This window comes from Perognathus longimembris, chromosome 2, assembly GCF_023159225.1.
Source record: "Perognathus longimembris pacificus isolate PPM17 chromosome 2, ASM2315922v1, whole genome shotgun sequence".
In the NCBI taxonomy this organism is placed as follows: domain Eukaryota; kingdom Metazoa; phylum Chordata; class Mammalia; order Rodentia; family Heteromyidae; genus Perognathus; species Perognathus longimembris.
In genome coordinates, this window is record NC_063162.1 from 76,250,085 (window position 1) to 76,267,726 (window position 17,642).

The 17,642-nt window shown below is 41.2% G+C and overlaps 1 protein-coding gene across 1 annotated transcript; it reads left to right on the forward strand.

Moving 5' to 3' along the window:
* Positions 1-1,614: 1,614 nt before the first annotated feature.
* Positions 1,615-17,367, forward strand: LOC125346738 (zinc finger protein 345-like). The gene is given in 6 exon segments (XM_048339543.1): positions 1,615-1,737; positions 2,834-2,892; positions 10,495-10,621; positions 12,093-12,182; positions 14,119-15,819; positions 15,822-17,367. Coding segments are annotated over 5 exon segments (2,478 nt in total). The 5' UTR covers positions 1,615-1,737; positions 2,834-2,835; the 3' UTR covers positions 16,325-17,367.
* The last annotated feature ends 275 nt before the right edge of the window (positions 17,368-17,642 follow it).

Consider the following 17,642-nt stretch of genomic DNA (forward strand, 5'->3'; position numbering starts at 1 on the left):
GCTCCAGATATCTATGCATATGGGGGGGGGGGCAGTACCCTGGAGCCTAGAGATCCAGCCCAAGGAAGTAGTTGGTACCTACATTCAGACAGCACGGGTCCAACTTTTCACATGGTGGGTCTAGGCACAGATGTTGGGATGCTCTCCTCCTGGTTGGCCAAGGCCCAGTAGTGTGGCCACCAACCTGAGGAAAAGGGTCATCCAGGATGGGCTTCCACCAACACACACAAACTGCAACCAGAAAACAAGGACCCCCTCATCATACTGCTGCCAGCAGAGGTCTTTCAGCCAAAGACACCTCGCCAGGAATAGCAGGGTTTTTCAGGAACCTGAACAAAACGCAATTTCCCTGGTTCTGCTTCACCTACTGTATTGAGAAGGAAGGAAGGATCAGTAGCTTTCATGAATTTTCTGGTAGAATTCTGTAGGCCTGGGCTTGGACTCACTCACTACTCATTACTGGGTAACTCACCAAACAATGCTAACAGCTCCACCTTTGCTGAGATCCAGACTTCTGCACCCTTTGGGAAGGCAATTCCAGCCACCATGTGTGCTCATGCTACATTCAGCAAATATGACCTGAGATACAATTAAATCGACAAAATGTTAACATGCATCTTACATGGTAAATCATTGTAATATAAATTATCTTTACTTTCACTGCTCCTCTTGGGAATGTTTTGCATCTCCCTTTAGCTGGATGAAACATTAGTTAACTTATTTTATTATTTATTTATTCATTTATTTTTGTCCAGGCTGGTTCCAAACTCAAGTGATCCTCCTGACAGCCCCAAGATAACTGGACCTGCAGAGGAAGCTTCTTGGCCTGGCTCAAGATGTTTCCGTTACATACATTTTCCATCATATACTAAAGTTGTAAACTTTAGTATCAGGAGCATGCCAATAGTTTCCTTTACCTACTAGTTCATATACTTTGAAATTTGCAAAAATTTGATAAACACATAATGCCATGCACTTGTCACCTCTCTATTATCTGTGAGCAGGCCTGGCTAAATCACAAAGGAGATTACCATAAGCAAATATCTGGAACTAAAGTTGGGCTTTTATCTTCATATTGCCAAACATATCTGGGAAGTCGTGTGCTGGTGGTGAGGTTGAGATGTACAGAAAATCCTTATTTATTCTTCCTAGGTTTCAATTGGAAAGCTCAATTAGTCAGTCACTGATAGAAATTTTGTATTGGTCTCGATATGTCTCAGAGGAAAACCAGAATTTCCAGGAAGTACTTCCACTCATCTGGCTCAGGTGGGAGAGTTAGGTCCCCATCCAGCCACAGGAGGCCAAAGACCTCTTGGCTTACTCTGGACAACAACCCAGCACTTCCACCTTCACCTGCGTGTCGCAATGCATTTTGGGAAATGTAGTCTTCCCTCGGGCACAGACCAACAAGCGGGGCTCTCAGGCTCCTCCTGTGCCTGCGCCTCCCCGCCCATTCTCGGCGTTTTCCGCTCAGGATTTCCGGCTCCTCGCGCGGTGCTGCGCTCCAAGCAAGTTTCTGGAGTCCAGCGTTCTGAGTGTTGGACCGAGGGTGGCTCGAGCCCCCGCCGTGCCTTGGCCGACCTTGGGGCCTGAAATGTGAGTGGATCGCAGGCGGGCTGGGAAACCGGGGTGCGGGAGGAAACTGGAGCTGGGCGGTGAGCCCCGAGGCTCCACTCACTGCTCAGGTTCCTCCGGTCTGGGGTGACTGTGCCCGGGGGTCACGATCGCCTTGTCAGAGTTGGTACCGCCAGAATCAGTGCCCTTCCAGGGGCCAGAAACTGGGTCCAGAAGGCAGCCTAGGTGGTTGTCAGGCTAGGAGGGCTGAGGAGGCCGGCGTTTATATTCCAAGGCCGCTTCTGCTGTGAGCCTGTGTGATATAGTCACTGCTGCTGCCCAGCTGAAATATGAACGCGGTCACCACTCCAGTGAGGTTAAGACAAGTGTGTGCTGGTCGGGTCATGTGACACAGCAGTGGTATTTGTGGGTTCTGCTCCCCTCCTGCACTTTGTAGCCCGCTTAGCACTCCTGACTTGAGTTCACTGGTGTTTGTACATGGCCTCGTATGTAGAGAGTTCTATGTAGGACATTGGGGAACTGGCTGACGGAGTCGTATTCTTTGGAATTGAGGAAACACGGCAAATTGGAAGGAGGGCAGAGTCTGTACAGGAGTGTCCATCCTGAAAGAACACCGCCCTTGTGAACTCTCATTAGCCCTAAAGAGCAGAGGCAGAGAAACACTACAAGGAGAAGCTCTAGTTAGCTTCTCTCGCCCTAACAGTTAGCTGCTACTTTCCAGAGCACAAGATTCAGTTGGTAGTGTTTTCTCCAAAGCTCCCAACCACTCTCCAACTTTGAGAGAGATAGGTGAGCTGTACTGAGGAATGAGCCAGAGCTGAATTATCAGAGGAGATAGGAGTTTATGGTTTGAAGTTGAGAGACACCCCCACTGAATGGAGTCCTATATGATATCTTTACATTAACAGGAAAATAGTTCATACATTCCTAAGAGCATTTGCATAATTATTAATTTTTGTAGAGAAGTCCTAGGTATTTGTTTGGTTAACATTACTCAATTATTTTTATGGGGACATTAGTTATTCCCTCGCCTAGAAATGAACTACATTTATAATATTCAACAATTAATGGACTGTGGATACTTCTTTACTGGAGAATATAATGTGTCTACTCAAGACATGAAGGGGTCTTCTCCCACAGTTAAGTTTTTCTGTCTTTCGTTCTTTTCAAATCCATGTGTAGTGTCTTGAGCAGGAAAATCTGGTACAAAGCCACATTGGTTCTTTCCTGACTCCATTTCATTTGCTTTCTCTCCCAGCTATGCTTTCAGAATATTCTCTGCATTGCCAACAGCAAAAGAAAATGAATGGATCTCTGGTGAGCTTCTTTTTATTTCTTTATTTGCTTTTTATGAACTTAGAATTCAAATGGGAAAGTAGAAAGGATTTAGCCTCCAGAAAATGTTTACAAATAAGATAAAGATGGCATATAGATTTAGTACATCATGAACTCTTAAAAGTCAATGTAAGTTGAGTGCAAATTTATCTCTAATTTGTCTTTGGTTTTTCTGATGTGAGAAAAAGTAGTTACACTTGTTACATGATCCAGTGACACCCAGGGGGTAAGCATGCTAACTTCTTATGGAATGCAAAGATTTGCTGGCCGTTGGTCTGAAATCTCATCCTCATTAGTCATATATTAACTATCTTAATGATGTTAAACTATGTTAGTGACACTTTTCTAGTTACTGATTAGTGTTCTCCAAACATCTTTGTTAGAGAGGCTTGAGTAAGCCATATACCTATATGACTGTCAACATACAACTCTTGACTAGTGTATATTTTCTTTAGGGAGTACAGAAGATGCAACAGAGTTGCATTTTTGTTTCTCCAAAAGCTCCATAGTCACTTAAATTATAGTCAAACCCCTTGACTGCATTTTAGTGTTGTTCTTACTTGAAACTGATGTTATATTTCAGGACATTGTTAATGGCCTTTTATAAGTCTTTCCTATTCCTTTCTAATGTGTCCCCCTCTTTTTCTTATATATATATTTTTTATTAAACAGAAGGGTTATACTTACGTAAGTCATGCAAAGAATAGATAGATCCTCTTGGACAATGTCACTCTTTCCTTTGGTGTTTCTCAGGTTTTCTTTCCCATCCCACCCACAGGTTGTATAATTTTATTTTCAGCATTGTGCTAGTGAGTGCCACTGCTTTCCTTTTTTGTTGGAAATGGGAACATTAGGATGGTGTGTAGGAATAAGGACACCAACTCAAAAAGAGCTCATCAAGGCAAAATTTACTTCTGCAGAGGGGTGTGCCATCAGCCAGAACTCTGTGAAGCAAGCACATGGAACAGGTAGCTGCTCCAGTTTTATCTCTTATGCAGCAGGTCCTGCCAACCTCAACCTCAGGTTCATAATTGGCTCATCAGTTGCTAGTTTGAAGAGAATAGGATGTGTCAGTTTCTCTCACCCTCTGCTGCTTTCTTTACTTGCTGATATTGTCTCAGTAGACACATCAACAAGAGCCAAGCTTCAAGTCCAAGTCAGGCACTTTAAGCAACCCACTGTGATAGAAAAGATCACTTTTCCCAAAATACCTTTCTTTCTTCCTATCCTCATTCCATCCTTCCTTTCCTTCCTCATTGCATTCACCCCCTCCTTTCTATCTTTCCTCTCCAAATGCTCTCTCATGATCCCACTTCTTCTCACTCTTCAGAAGTTTTCCTTGTCTCAGGAATTTCTCTAGATTAACTTTCTTTCTCTTCTACCTTATATAGGAAAATCACTGCCTTCCACAAATTACCAACTGCAATGAAATGGATTTCTCCTAGTTCCATCCTAGTAGGTCTAGCCGGATTTAATGTGACATGGCTTTTTTGTTTTGTCTTCTCACATTATTTTAATATTTTCAACTGTTGTATACATAAGAACAGGAGCTGATGGTTCTAATCAACAATAGAGGACTTGTTTTATTACATCAGAAGTGTCACTCTTCACACACCTGAAGGACATTTAATCAGTAATAAGGTTTAGGACCTCAGGAACTCTGCTTTTACCTAACAGTAGTGGCAACATCTCATTGGGACTCTACTGGGAGAAAACATTCTAGTGTTAGTGGAACACATTGTACTGCAGTCAGTGAAAAGTTATACAAGGAATGGGATAAAAACAAGATGCACAGACTTTGATAGTTTTCATCTCTGCCCTGTGTGTTATTAGTAATTCTATTTGAAATTTGTATTGTCATTCTATTTCCTGCTATATCTGACTTAATATGTTTTTGAAATGCTCTCCTCCTTTTTCTGCTGGCAGTCCTAGGGCTAGAATTCATGGCTGGATACTGCCCCTAATACTGTTCCGCTTAAGCCATGGCTTCACTTTCAGCTTTTTGCTGGTTAATTGGAGATAAGAGTCTCATGGACATTCCTCAGATCTCAGCCTCCTGATTTGTCATGATTATAGATGTGAGCCATTGATTCCCTTCTTTCAAACTCTTCTAAATTCCTTGCTAAGCTTTTTCCTTGCGATTTCCATGAATTACCTAAATCCAGTAAGGAAAATGGATAACATACATCACATGTAGTTCTAATATAATTCATATAAACTAGTATTCGTGACTTATTATTATTATTATTTTTGCCAGTCCTGAGGCTTGAACTCAGTGCCTGAGCACTGTCCCTGGCTCAAGGCTAGCACACTACCACTTGAGCCACAGCACCACTTCTGGCTTTTTCTGAGGAATCAAACCCAGGGCTTCATGTATGCGAGGCAAGCACTCTATCACTAGACCATATTCCCAACCCCGTGACATTATTATTTTTTTAATGTTAATTTGAAGACAGGTTTGCTATGTAGTTGAAACTTTTCTGGACCTTGATATATAGACTGGGTTGGCTAGTAATTTTCCTAAAACTCCCATATTCTTGGATTTTAGGTGTTTGTTACCATGCCTGGTTACATTAGCTATTCTTATTATTTTATTCTTGTCTGAGACTTGCACTTGAGCTCAGTATCTGACACTTTCACCCATGGGCTGGGTTTTACCACCTGAGCCATGCCTCCAGCCTCACCATTCTTAAGTGTACAGTTGATTGATATTGTATATGTTCATACTGTTGTTGTGCAACCTCCTCTTCTATCCATCTATAATGTCTTTCATCTTCTGTCTATGAAGCTATATATATTCATGAAATATGGTGTTCCTATTTTTGTCTTCCCCAGTTTCTTGGGACCATCATTGTACTTTTTGTTTCTATGAGTTTGTTGACCCTGGGAACCTCAGTAAGTGAAATTCTACCATGGTTATTCTTTGTGTGTGTGTGTGAGAGAGAGAGAGAGACAGAGACAGAGACAGAGAGAAACAGAGACAGAAAGAGACAGAGACAGAGAAGCAGACAGAGAGAGACAGAGTAAAACATGAGTGTGTGCCAGTCTTTGTGCTTAAACTCGGGAACCGAACATTTTCCTTGAGCTTCTTTTCTTTTTGTTTGTTTTTTTGTTTTGTTTTGTTGTTTTTGGCCAGTCCTGGGGACTTGGGACTCAGGGCCTGAGACTGTCCCTGGCTTCTTTTTGCTCAGAGCTAGTACTCTATCTCTTTAGCCACAGCGCCACTTCTGGCTTTTTCACTTTATACGGTGCTGAGGAATTGAACCAAGGGCTTCATGCACACTAGGCAAGCACTATACTGCTAAGCCACATTCTCAGCCCCTTGAGCTTCTTTTGCTCAAGGCTAGCAGTGTAGCACTTGAACCACAATTCCACTTACATCATTTTTGGTAGCTAATTGTAGATAAGAGTCTCAGGGACTCTGCCCAGGCTCCCCTCAAATCACAATCCTCGCCGGGTACCAGTGGCTCGTGCCTGTAATCCTAGTTACTCAGGAGGCTGAGATCTGAGAATCGAGGTTCAAAGCCAGCCCAGGCAGCAAAGTCTGTGAGACTCTTATCTCTAGTTAACCACCAGAAAAGTGGAAGTGGCGCTGTGGCTCAAGTGGTAGAATGCTAGCGTTGAGATGTAAGAGCTCATGAACAGCACTTCGGCGGAGTTCAAGCCCCATGACTGACAAAAAGAAAAAAAAAATCACAATCCTCAGATCTCAGTCCACTGAGTAGCTGGGAATACAGGTGCAAGGCACTAGCACCCAGTTATCATGGCTGTTTGTTTGTGACCCCTTTGTTTTATTTAGCTTATTGTACTCAAGATTCATAAATGTTGGAGCATGTGTTAGAAATTCTTTTCCTTTTAAAATATTTTTTTATTATTTTTTTCCAGTCCTGGGGCTTGTCTGGGCACTGTCCCTGAGTTTCTTTTTTGCTCAAGGATAGCACTCTACCACTTGAGCTGCAGCACCACTTTTGGCCTTTTCTGTTTATATGGTATTGAGGAATTGAACCCAGGGTTTCATACATGCTGGGCAAGCACTCTACCACTAGATACCTTCTCATCCCTTCTTTGCTTTTTCAAGAATAATTATGTTACATTTTATGTGTTTAGTTTTTAAAATCTATTAATGTATTGGTGGATGTGTGGTTTGCTTCTATCTTTTGATTTTGCGAGTAGTTGCTATTAAATGATTCTCCCAGTATCTGTTGAAACCCCTGCCTTCTCTTTGTTTGGGTATGAAGGTAGAACTGCTGAACCATATTCCTGTGTATTCTTATGTTTAGTACTTTTATTTTTTAGCATCTCTTATCATGTTGCATTCTTGCTAGAAATCCACCAAATGTCATACTTTTCTACATCTTTCCCAAAATTTGTCATATTTTTAGAGTTTTATTTTTAATGTATCTATACTACTGGGTATGAAGTATTTCATTTTTATTTAACATTTTTTGCTACTACTAATGTCGGGGTCTTTGCCCCCCACCCCCCACGCGCTCCCCTGACCTGCAGGAGAGACGGGGAAGGCACGCCCCGACCCGGATGAGCCAAGAAAGGAGAAGGGTCAGCAGGCTGCCTGCACCAGCCCTCCCTCGCCGGAGGACAATCAGACGGCCTGGGAGTCAAGTCAGCGCAAGATCTTGTTTATTGGGGAAGTACATGCCACTAATATAAGGCACAGGAGCCAATCAGGTCTAAGATTGGCAGGAAGGGGAGGGATGAGCTGTCCATCAAGGGTGGAAGAGCCGGGGGGGCGTCACAGCCCACAGAACCACCTCCGGGTTATAACCAAAAGACACTTGTAGCAGCTGCACGTTGCTGTTAGGCGCTGCCATCTTAGCCACATGTGGCCCCAAGACTGAGAAACAGGCGGGGCCAGCTAGTTGACTTCCAGGTGTGCCCCACATCTCCCCCTTTTTGTTATACTGGGCCGGCTCCGGTGGGCTCTGCACCACTCCTCCAGGCAGCCGGGTTCAGCTTTCCACTCTTCTCCTCCAGTCAGTCTGGTTTCCACTCCACTCCGCTTCACACCCCTCCTCTCTTCTTCCTTAAACAGTCTTCTTTGTTCATTTTCCTGTCATCTAAAGCTTAGTGTGAGATTGCCCCATCTTTTTGGGGATACCCTTACCTCAGGTCGTCTAAAGCTTAAACCTACACTTCCTCGTGCCCCACGCTGGGTGCCATTGTTGGGGTTTTTAGCCTCCCCCCCCCCCCCCCCCCGTGCTCCCCTGACCCCACGGAAGAGACGGGAAAAGGCACGCCCCAACCTGGACGAGCCAAGAAAGAAGGGTCAGCAGGCTGCCTGCACCAGCCCTCCCTCACCGGAGGACAATCAGACGGCCTGGGAGTTAAGTCAGCGCAAGATCTTGTTTATTGGGGAAGTACATGCCACTAATATAAGACACAGGAGCCAATCAGGTCTAAGATTGGCAGGAAGGGGAGGGATGAGCTGTCCATCAAGGGCGGAAGAGCCGGGGGGCGTCACAGCCCACAGAACCGCCTCCGGGTTATAACCAAAAGACAATGTAGCAGCTGCGCGTTGCTGTTAGGCGCTGCTATCTTAGCCACACATGTGGCCCCTAGACTGAGAAACAGGCGGAGCCAGCTAGTTGACTTCCAGGTGTGCCCCACACTACTAATACTGAATACCTTTTTATACATTATTTAACCATTTGTCTATATTCTCTGTAGAAGGTTTCTTTCATCATCTGCCCATTTTAAAATCAGTTTTAATTGTTTTTGAGTTATAGGATTTTATTTTATAATCTTTTAAATGAATTCTGGCTATTAACCTGTTAAGAGATCAAGTTTCATAGATGCCTTTGTTATTGTGCCTTTGATGCATCATTTTTTGTTGTTGTTGTTTGTTTGTTTTTGCCAGTTCTGGGCTTGCACTCAGGGTTTGACCACTGTCCCTGGCTTCGTTTTGCTCAAGGCTAGTACTCTACCACTTGAGCTTCAGTACCACTTCCAACCTTTTCTGTTTATGTGGTGCTGAGGAATCCAACCCAGGGCTTCATGCATGCTAGGCAAACACTCTACCGCTAAGCCACATTACCAGCTTACATCATGTTTTTATTTTATGTATTTGAACTTGTCTGGTTTTTGTACCATGCACATTTGGTGTTACATCCAAGACGCAATTGTCAAATTTAATGTCATGAAATTTTCTCTCCCTCCTACTGTGTTTCACTTTCTTTCTCTCTGGTACCTACACCTACTTCCCCCCTTTCTTTTCTCTTTTATTCTCAGATGGGCCTTGCTATGATTTCCTGATTCTCCTATCTCAGCCTCCCACCATGCTTGATGCTTTCTTCTTTCGTTTCCCAGTACTCTGAGACCTCACAGTTGATCAATTTGCTCACTCACTTGAGCCATTCCTGCAACCTGTTTGTTATCTGTTTCATTGGAGTTGTTTACCCAGGCTCCCATGTATACCACAGCCTCTGTAGTTAGGATAAGGCATGAAACTCAATTGTTGGCATTCTGTTTTTTAATGAATTGGTCATTTAAGATTCATAATTAGCTAGGTACTAAAACAAAACAGGATTATTGTTATTGCTTTATATTAAAATTTATATGTTTCAAAGCAAGTAGTCTTTGATCTCTAATAATTGTAAATTTTTCTGACTGTGATAGGTTTTCATGACTTAGCAAATTGGTAAGTCCAGCCCTCCTCCCAGGAGGAACTTGTATTTACCCAAAAGGTAGGAAAATTGAGTTTGTGTCCACCATGAATAAACAATAAATGCCAATATTATGATACATTTTTGTTCCAGACCCATTCTAATTTCCCTGCAAGTTTTGTGAATCTTAGATTATTAGAAATACATTATTTGATTATAATGTACTAACAAATTATGGTTTTCCTGGGTGATTTGTACTTCCACTCTGGCCAGAGAATATACTCACTAAGTTTTGCCTGGAGATTCATTTTCACTTTCAGTGTGTCTTGGTAAATGTAATATGCACTGCTTGATGAACAACACTGAGGTCAAGACAATGTCGTGTATGTGTGTGGTTCTGCTGTCTTTTTGTGTAGTTGTTCTATTGATAATTAAGAGAAGTATTATCCAATTGTAATGTTCTATTTAAAAAGGATATATATATATATATATATATATATATATATATGTCTTTTTTTTCTTTTTTGGTCATGGGGCTTGAACTCTGGGCCTGGGTGCTCTCCCTGAGCTCTTCTGCTTTACCATTTGAACCACAGCACCACTTCCTAAAAAGAATTGCTTTTTAATTCATTTATTTTATTCTTTAGGGTATACATTTGTATTACATTATTGAGTTCTTTTTTGGGGGGAGGGTCAGGTCAGACAATGCCTTATGTCTTTACTCCACTTACATTAAAATACTAATGTGATTTCATTTTTGTTTACCATTTTGCTACTTTTTGTCTCTTTGCCTCATCTGATATTTGTTTCTTACTTATTATCTTCTTAGGGTGTGATAACCAAATCGTTCTAGCATGGTTATCTCTGGATATCCACAGAGATGGTTCCTGAAACTGGTTACAGATACCAGACTTGGTTTTCTCATGACTCATGGCTAATGACTTTTTACAATGTGCCATTTCAGGAGTTGGTATCATTTGAGGATGTGTGTGTGGACTTCAGCTGGGAGGAGTGGAAGGACCTGGATGATATTCAGAAGACACTATATAGGGATGTGATGCTGGAGACCTACAGCAACATGGTTTCCTTGGGTGAGCAAAGGTTACATTAAACCCAGGAACAAGTGCCTTGTTCTTTTTTTTTTATTATTAATTAAATTTTGTTGACAAGGTATTGTGAAAAAGGAGTACAGTTATATAATAGGGCAGCGAGTACATTTCTTGTGATATCTTACACCTCGTTTTTCTTTCCCTTGTTCTTAATAGATAGATAAATATGTATGCGATTTAATGCTGTTTAGATGTACTATTCTAGTCTTTCAGGACCATCACCTCCCCATAACACAAAGGTCAATTTGGTTGTACAACACCTGAAGCCATCCTCTTGTCAGTTTTCAAGGTGTGGAGGGAATTCTTGGTGAACATTCCTTAGGGCGTTATATTCCCAAATCTGAGTTAATTATGAAATTGGAGCAAACAGCAGAGTCATGGATAGGAGGAAAAACCCTCAGACCAGGGCTCCCCAGGTGATTCAGTGCATTCTGGATAGAGAGGTGTGAAGATCCGCGCCAGTGTTGCTATGTTGAGCTGTTCTCAACAATTTCCACAGTTTCCATACCCGAGGCCAGCTCCTGTGCATTGCACATCTGCCTTCTGCAGTCTTCATTGGTGCCTCTTGTGTAAATGTACCTCCGCATCTTTTGTTTGTTCAAGTCTTACTACTTACTAAGACTCCAGTCACTTTCTGGCTCCTAGAATTTCTTCTTTGTTAGGTTTTCTATATTTTGAGTTATTTTTTCACCACTCATTTCTAATATCTTTTTCACTATGCATTTATTAGTAATTTATACATTCCTTCAATGCTTGTTAGTTGAATAATTCACTTGTGCTTTTGTAACTGTGTAAATAACAATATAAAGCAAAAGTATTTCCTTTTAAAGAACTTAAACTTTTTTGATAAAAACAAAAGACAAAAAACAAGTATGTTTAGTTGTGAGATGATATCCACAAAGAAAGTTTTACATGGATGAGACAGAGAAAAGAATAAGATGAGAGATAATATCTACTAAGGGATAATTTAATTTTTAATTTTAATTTATTTATTTTGCCTGTCCTGGGGCTTGGACTCAGGGCCTGAGCACTGTCCCTGGCTTCTTTTTGCTCAAGGCTAACACTCTACCACTTGAGCCACAGCGCCACTTCTGGCCATTTTCTATATATGTGGTGCTGGGGAATTGAACCCAGGGCCTCATGTGTACGAGACAACCTCTCTTGCCACTAGGCCATATCCCCAGCCCTGGGATAATTTAATTTTAACGATGCTTTTCCAAATTTGACATAATACATAGGTTGATATACAATCTACTATAAAGTATGTATCACTATCAGAGCCATGAATTTGCAAATCAGTAATTTAAAGCTGGTATTTGAAATCAAAAGCACATAAATATACAGAAAGTCATCTATAGATTTGAGGAGAAACAAGAAAATAAGTTCAGGAGATTTCCCTACAAGGTTGTCTGAGATCATTACACCATAGTTCTCTAATATTTCCCATTAACAGGACACTGTGTTCTTAAACCTGAAGTGATTTTTAAGCTGGAGCAAGGGGCAGAGCCATGGCTGAGAGAAGCCCCAGACAACAATATCACAGGTGAGTCAGCATTTATTGGACATGGATGTTAAAAAGAGCAGAGCTGGGCTAGGAATGTGGCTTACTGGAGAGCGCTTGCCTTACATGCATGAAGCCCTGGGTTTAATTCCTCAGGACCACGTAAACAGAAAAATCTGGAAGTGGTGCTGTGGCTCAAGTGGTAGAGTGTTATCTTTGAGCAAAAAGAAACCAAGGACAATGCTCAGGCCCTGAGTCCAAGCCCCAAGACTGGCAGGAAAAAAAAAAAAAGAGCCAGGCTCATCAAGATGTTCTCATTCATGTCCCAGCTCTTGGATTCATACGTTGTAGGTACTTAGACAATGGATGAAGACATCCTGTGCAGTATCATTTCATAGTGTTTCAATAACACCAAGAGGGAGAATGAATTTAACTCACAGTCATGAATTAACGGAGCATGTCTCCCCTTTTTCTGTTTGTACACAGTCAGAATTTGCCAGTGCTAGCTTAAAGTAATTAAACAACTGATCAAAGGGCGTAGTCTAAGCATTAATAATAAAGGTATGAGAAGGCAATAAGATAAATGCACCAAGGTACTCTTCCTGTCTTTGACAAGATTATTGCAGAAGATTAGGTACCAATAATCCTCTCTTTATTTAAACACAGGATAAAAATTCATAAAACCCATCAGTTTTCTGCTAGCATCAATAATTCTCCAAGTATCCATAGTTACCATAGTGCCCTAGGATTTCTACACATTGTGTGGCAGAGAAGTAGTTCTTTGGACTCAAGGCCAAGTGAATCAACAGTTACTGTAGAACATCTTGAATTCTGTATGGGAGTATTTAAGGTTAGCATTTCTCCTGTGTCTTAGTGGAAAACATTCCAAAAGAAAAAAGGAAGTGAAAAACTTACAGGAGAACAATTTTCTGTTGACCTAGAAGCCAGAAGGTACCAGAAATTAAGGAAGACAGCAGATTTTCAGGCGTAAGATAAGTGAGAACAACACTTCTCAAAGGTGGAGCACAACCCTGGGATTCAGACCAAAGCTTTAAATGAAGACAACATGACTTAATTTGGGGGCCTGGTGTTTCCCATGTAGGCTGTGGTTCTGGGAGGCAATATCAAAATAGGAATTTGATGGCTGGGAATATGGCCTAGTGGCAAGATTGCTTGCCTCATATACATGAAGCCCTGGGTTCAATTCCCCTGCACCACATATATAGAAAATGGCCAGAAGTGGTGCTATGGCTCAAGTGGCAGAGTGCTAGCCTTGAGCAAAAAGAAGCCAGGGACAGTGCTCAGGCCCTGAGTTCAACCCCAGGACTGGCAAAATATATATATATATATATAATAGGAATTTGAAATTCATTTTGTAGAACATAGAAAAGAAGACTTGAAAATTCCCATAGATGCCAGCTGTAATTTTCAGGGAGAAGTGAGAGTTTGTCAAACATAGGTATAAATCCTCCCTCTCAGGAACCACTCTTGCTTAGGTGTGACAGATAATTTCCCCTATCATACATGCTTAGGTTCTCTGGTTGTGGAACACATTTCTGTCTTCAAATATAAAGTTTCAGGAGGAAACTAGCCCAATATATCTATAATTGTTGCAAAATAAACTAAACTAAAAATCTTCCCTCAAACAAAACAAAATTCAAACAAAATAAAGGAAGGGAAATAAGTGGCAGATTGTATGTCCTCAGCTTGAGAGCCTTAGCAGTCAATTATTGAGTATTTTGACTAAATATTTCCTCTGGTATTAAAACAGACACTGAAACTTAACCAGAGAAGAACATGACTATATCAATATTTTAAAAATAATTCATTAGAGAGATGCATACAGTTCTCATAAATCCATTCCTAGTACTATTATTTTTGAATCTTTAGTAAGTAGGATGGGAGAAAATACCTTTGCCTTTACATGACTATTGGATGCCATTATGTTTTTATTCCCCCTTTTTGTTAAACATTTTAGATGTCCAGCAATTAGATGGCTTGATTGAAATATGCCAGGAAAGTCCAGACACACACCTGTTGCAAGTTGTAATCACCAGTAGCAACACAGTGGAAGAAAGAGTTAGCTCTTTAGGTGTAAAAGGTGTAGGAAATCATTTTACTATAAACCAGGCTTCACTCACACAGCAGAGATACCCTATGAAAACAATGAATGCAGTTAGCAGAAGTAAGATCTCAGCAAGTCTCAGAGAACTCACACAGGAGAAAAATCACATGAATGTAACACATGTGGAAAAAATTTCAAGCAAAACTCATACATCAGTGTGTATCAGAGAAGACACACAGGAGAGAAATCTTATGAATTTAACCTATGTGGAAAGCTTTTCTAATGGACATCACAGGTCAGCATGCATCAGAGAACATACAGGGGAGAAACAATATGAATGTAATGCCCATGGAAAGTGTTTCATCATACAGTCATACCTCAGTGAGCATCAGAGAACACACCCAGGAGAGAAACCATATGAATGCAACACATGTGGAAAGTCTTTCAACTGCAAGTCAGGTCTCCGCAACCATCATAAAACACACACAGGAGAGAAATCTTACGAATGCAACAAATGTGGCAAGTCTTTCAACCACAATTCAGCCTTGTATGTGCATCAGAGAACACACACAGGGGAGAAGCCATATGAATGTAACACATGTGGAAAGTCTTTCTCCCAGAACTCAAACCTCAATTTTCATCAGAGAACACACACAGGAGAGAAACCATATGAATGTGACACATGTGGAAAGTCTTTCAACTGCAAGTCAGGTCTCCGCAAACATCAGAGAACACACACAGGTGAGAAACCTTATGAATGTAGCAAATGTGGCAAGTCTTTCAACCACAATTCAGCATTGCATGTACATCAGAGAACACACACAGGGGAGAAGCCATATGAATGTAACACATGTGGAAAGTCTTTCACCCAGAACTCAAACCTCAATGTTCATCAGAGAACACATACCGGAGAGAAACCATATGGATGTAACAAATGTGGAAAGTCTTTCGCCTGCAAGGCAAACCTCAATAACCATCAGAGAATACACACAGCAGAGAAGCCATATGAATGTAATACATGTGGAAAGTCTTTCAGATGGATGTCAGATCTCAGCAAACATCAGAGAACACAAACAGGAGAGAAACCTTATGAATATAACAAATGTGGCAAGTCTTTGAAGCACACTTCAGCCTTGCATGAAAATCAGATAACAGACACAGGAGAAAAATCATATGACTGTAACACATGTGGAAAGTCTTTCAACTCCAAGTCAGATCTCTACAAACATCAGAGAACACACACAAGAGAGAAACTATATGAATGTCATAAATGTGGCAAGTCTTTCAACCACATTTCAGCCTTTCATGTACATCAGAGAACACACACAGGGGAGAAGCCATATGAATGTAACACATGTGGAAAGTCTTTTGCCTGCAAGTCAAACCTCAATAACCATCAGAGAATACACACAGCAGAGAAGCCATATGAATGTAACACATGTGGAAAGTCTTTCCGATGGATGACAGATCTCCGCAAACATCAGAGAACACACACAGGAGAGAAACCTTACAAATGTAACAAATGTGGCAAGTCTTTCAACCACAATTCAGCCTTTCATGGACATCAGAGAACACACAAGGGAGAAAATCCATATGAATGTGACACATGTGGAAAGTCAACCGCAAGTCAGATCTTGGCAAACATCAGAGAATACACACAGGAGAGAAACCATATGAATGTAACAAATGTGGACATTCTTTTGCCTCCAACTCAAACCTCAAGAAGCATCAGAGAATACACAGAGAGGAGAAGCCATATGAATGTAACACATGTGGAAATTTGTTCATCAAGAAGTCAATCCTCAATGAGCATCAGAGAACACAGCTGGTGGAGAAAGCTCATGAATGTCACATACATGGAAAGTCTTTAACTGAGAAGTCAAATCTCAGTGCACATCAGAAGACACACAGGAGAAACCATATGAATGTAACACATGTGGAAAGTCTGTCATTCACAAGTCAACCCTCAATGTGCACCAGAGAATGCTCACAGGTGAGAAACCATATGAATGTAATGCATGTGGAAAGTCCTTCATCAAGAATTCATTTCTCAGTGAGCAGCAGACAACACATAAAGAAGAGGATTCTTATGAGTGCAACACATGTGGAAAGTCATTAAGATGGATGTCAAATCTCTACAGGCATAACAGAACACACACAGGCAAGAAGTCTTAGTAATGCAACACATGTGCAAAGTCTTTCCACTGCAAGTCAAACTACGATGTTCATCAAAGAACACACACAGGAAAGAAACCTTATGACTGTAACAAATGTGGAAAGTCTTTCACCTATAAGTCAGTTTGTAACAGACATTAGAGTTTAGGGGCTGGGAATATGAGAAATCAGCATCAAATCAGAAAGATGGAAACAAAGATTCTAAGAGCTTTGAACTTTGGTCTGAGCCACCCTGGAACCATGCACCTCCATCATAGTGCACAAATGTTGGAGAGGTTGATGTTGAGCAGCAGACTTTGACCAAATACCTGGGGGCGCTGACTATGTTGGACTATGAAATGATGCACTTTCCCCCTCAAATTGCAGCAGGAGCTTTTTACTTTCCACTGGGAATTCTTGACAGTTTTGCATGGACACTACCTCTTCATTACCTGTCTTTCACTGAGGAATCCCTTTTTCCTCTACGTCTTTTCTTCTAAGCTGCTTTCAAGGTACTAGGGACCTCAACTAATGTATACAGTTGCCACATTTGTTTATAAACTTGGCACTTTTTTTTGTAACTGCAGTTTATTTCTAATATGGTGAAGAGAAGTAAAACTGTTACTTCTATAGAGCATAACTGTGTGTGAGCGAAGTCATTTTGGAGAGCTTTTTACCTAGTTCTGTTTCTCAGTTAAAGCCTGCCACCTCGTTCTGGTTCTTTGGATGCTTGCTTCCCTGCTTCTGTTCTCATCACTTTCTTGAGCTACCAAATTTTCTTTTTTGTAACTTTCTCACTTTAAATCTGCATTCTAAATCCAGTTTTCATTTTATGTGTTTGTTTTTGTTTATTCGTTGGGAAAATAAAACATGATATTCAGAACAAAAAAAGTTAATTTTCCCTACCTTTCTGAATTTTATGCTCCTGAAGGATATTGACAGATTAAAATACATCTAGCCTCCACTGCCCTTTGAAAACATCCATATATGTGAGTTGCTGTGGAGCATTTTTTTTTTTGTTTGCCAGTCCTGGGTCTTAGACTCAGAGCCTGAGCTCTGTCCCTGGCTTCCTTTTCCTCAAAGCTAGCACTCTGCCACTTGAGCCACAGCGCCCCTTCTGGCCATTTTCTATGTATGTGGTGCTGGGGAAATCGAACTCAGGGCTTCATGTATACAAGACAAACACTCTTGCCACTAAGCCATATTCCCAGCCCTGTGGAGCATTTTTTAATGGGTCCACTCCATATACAGCATGTTTATTCCTTTCTGTATTTATAACTCAC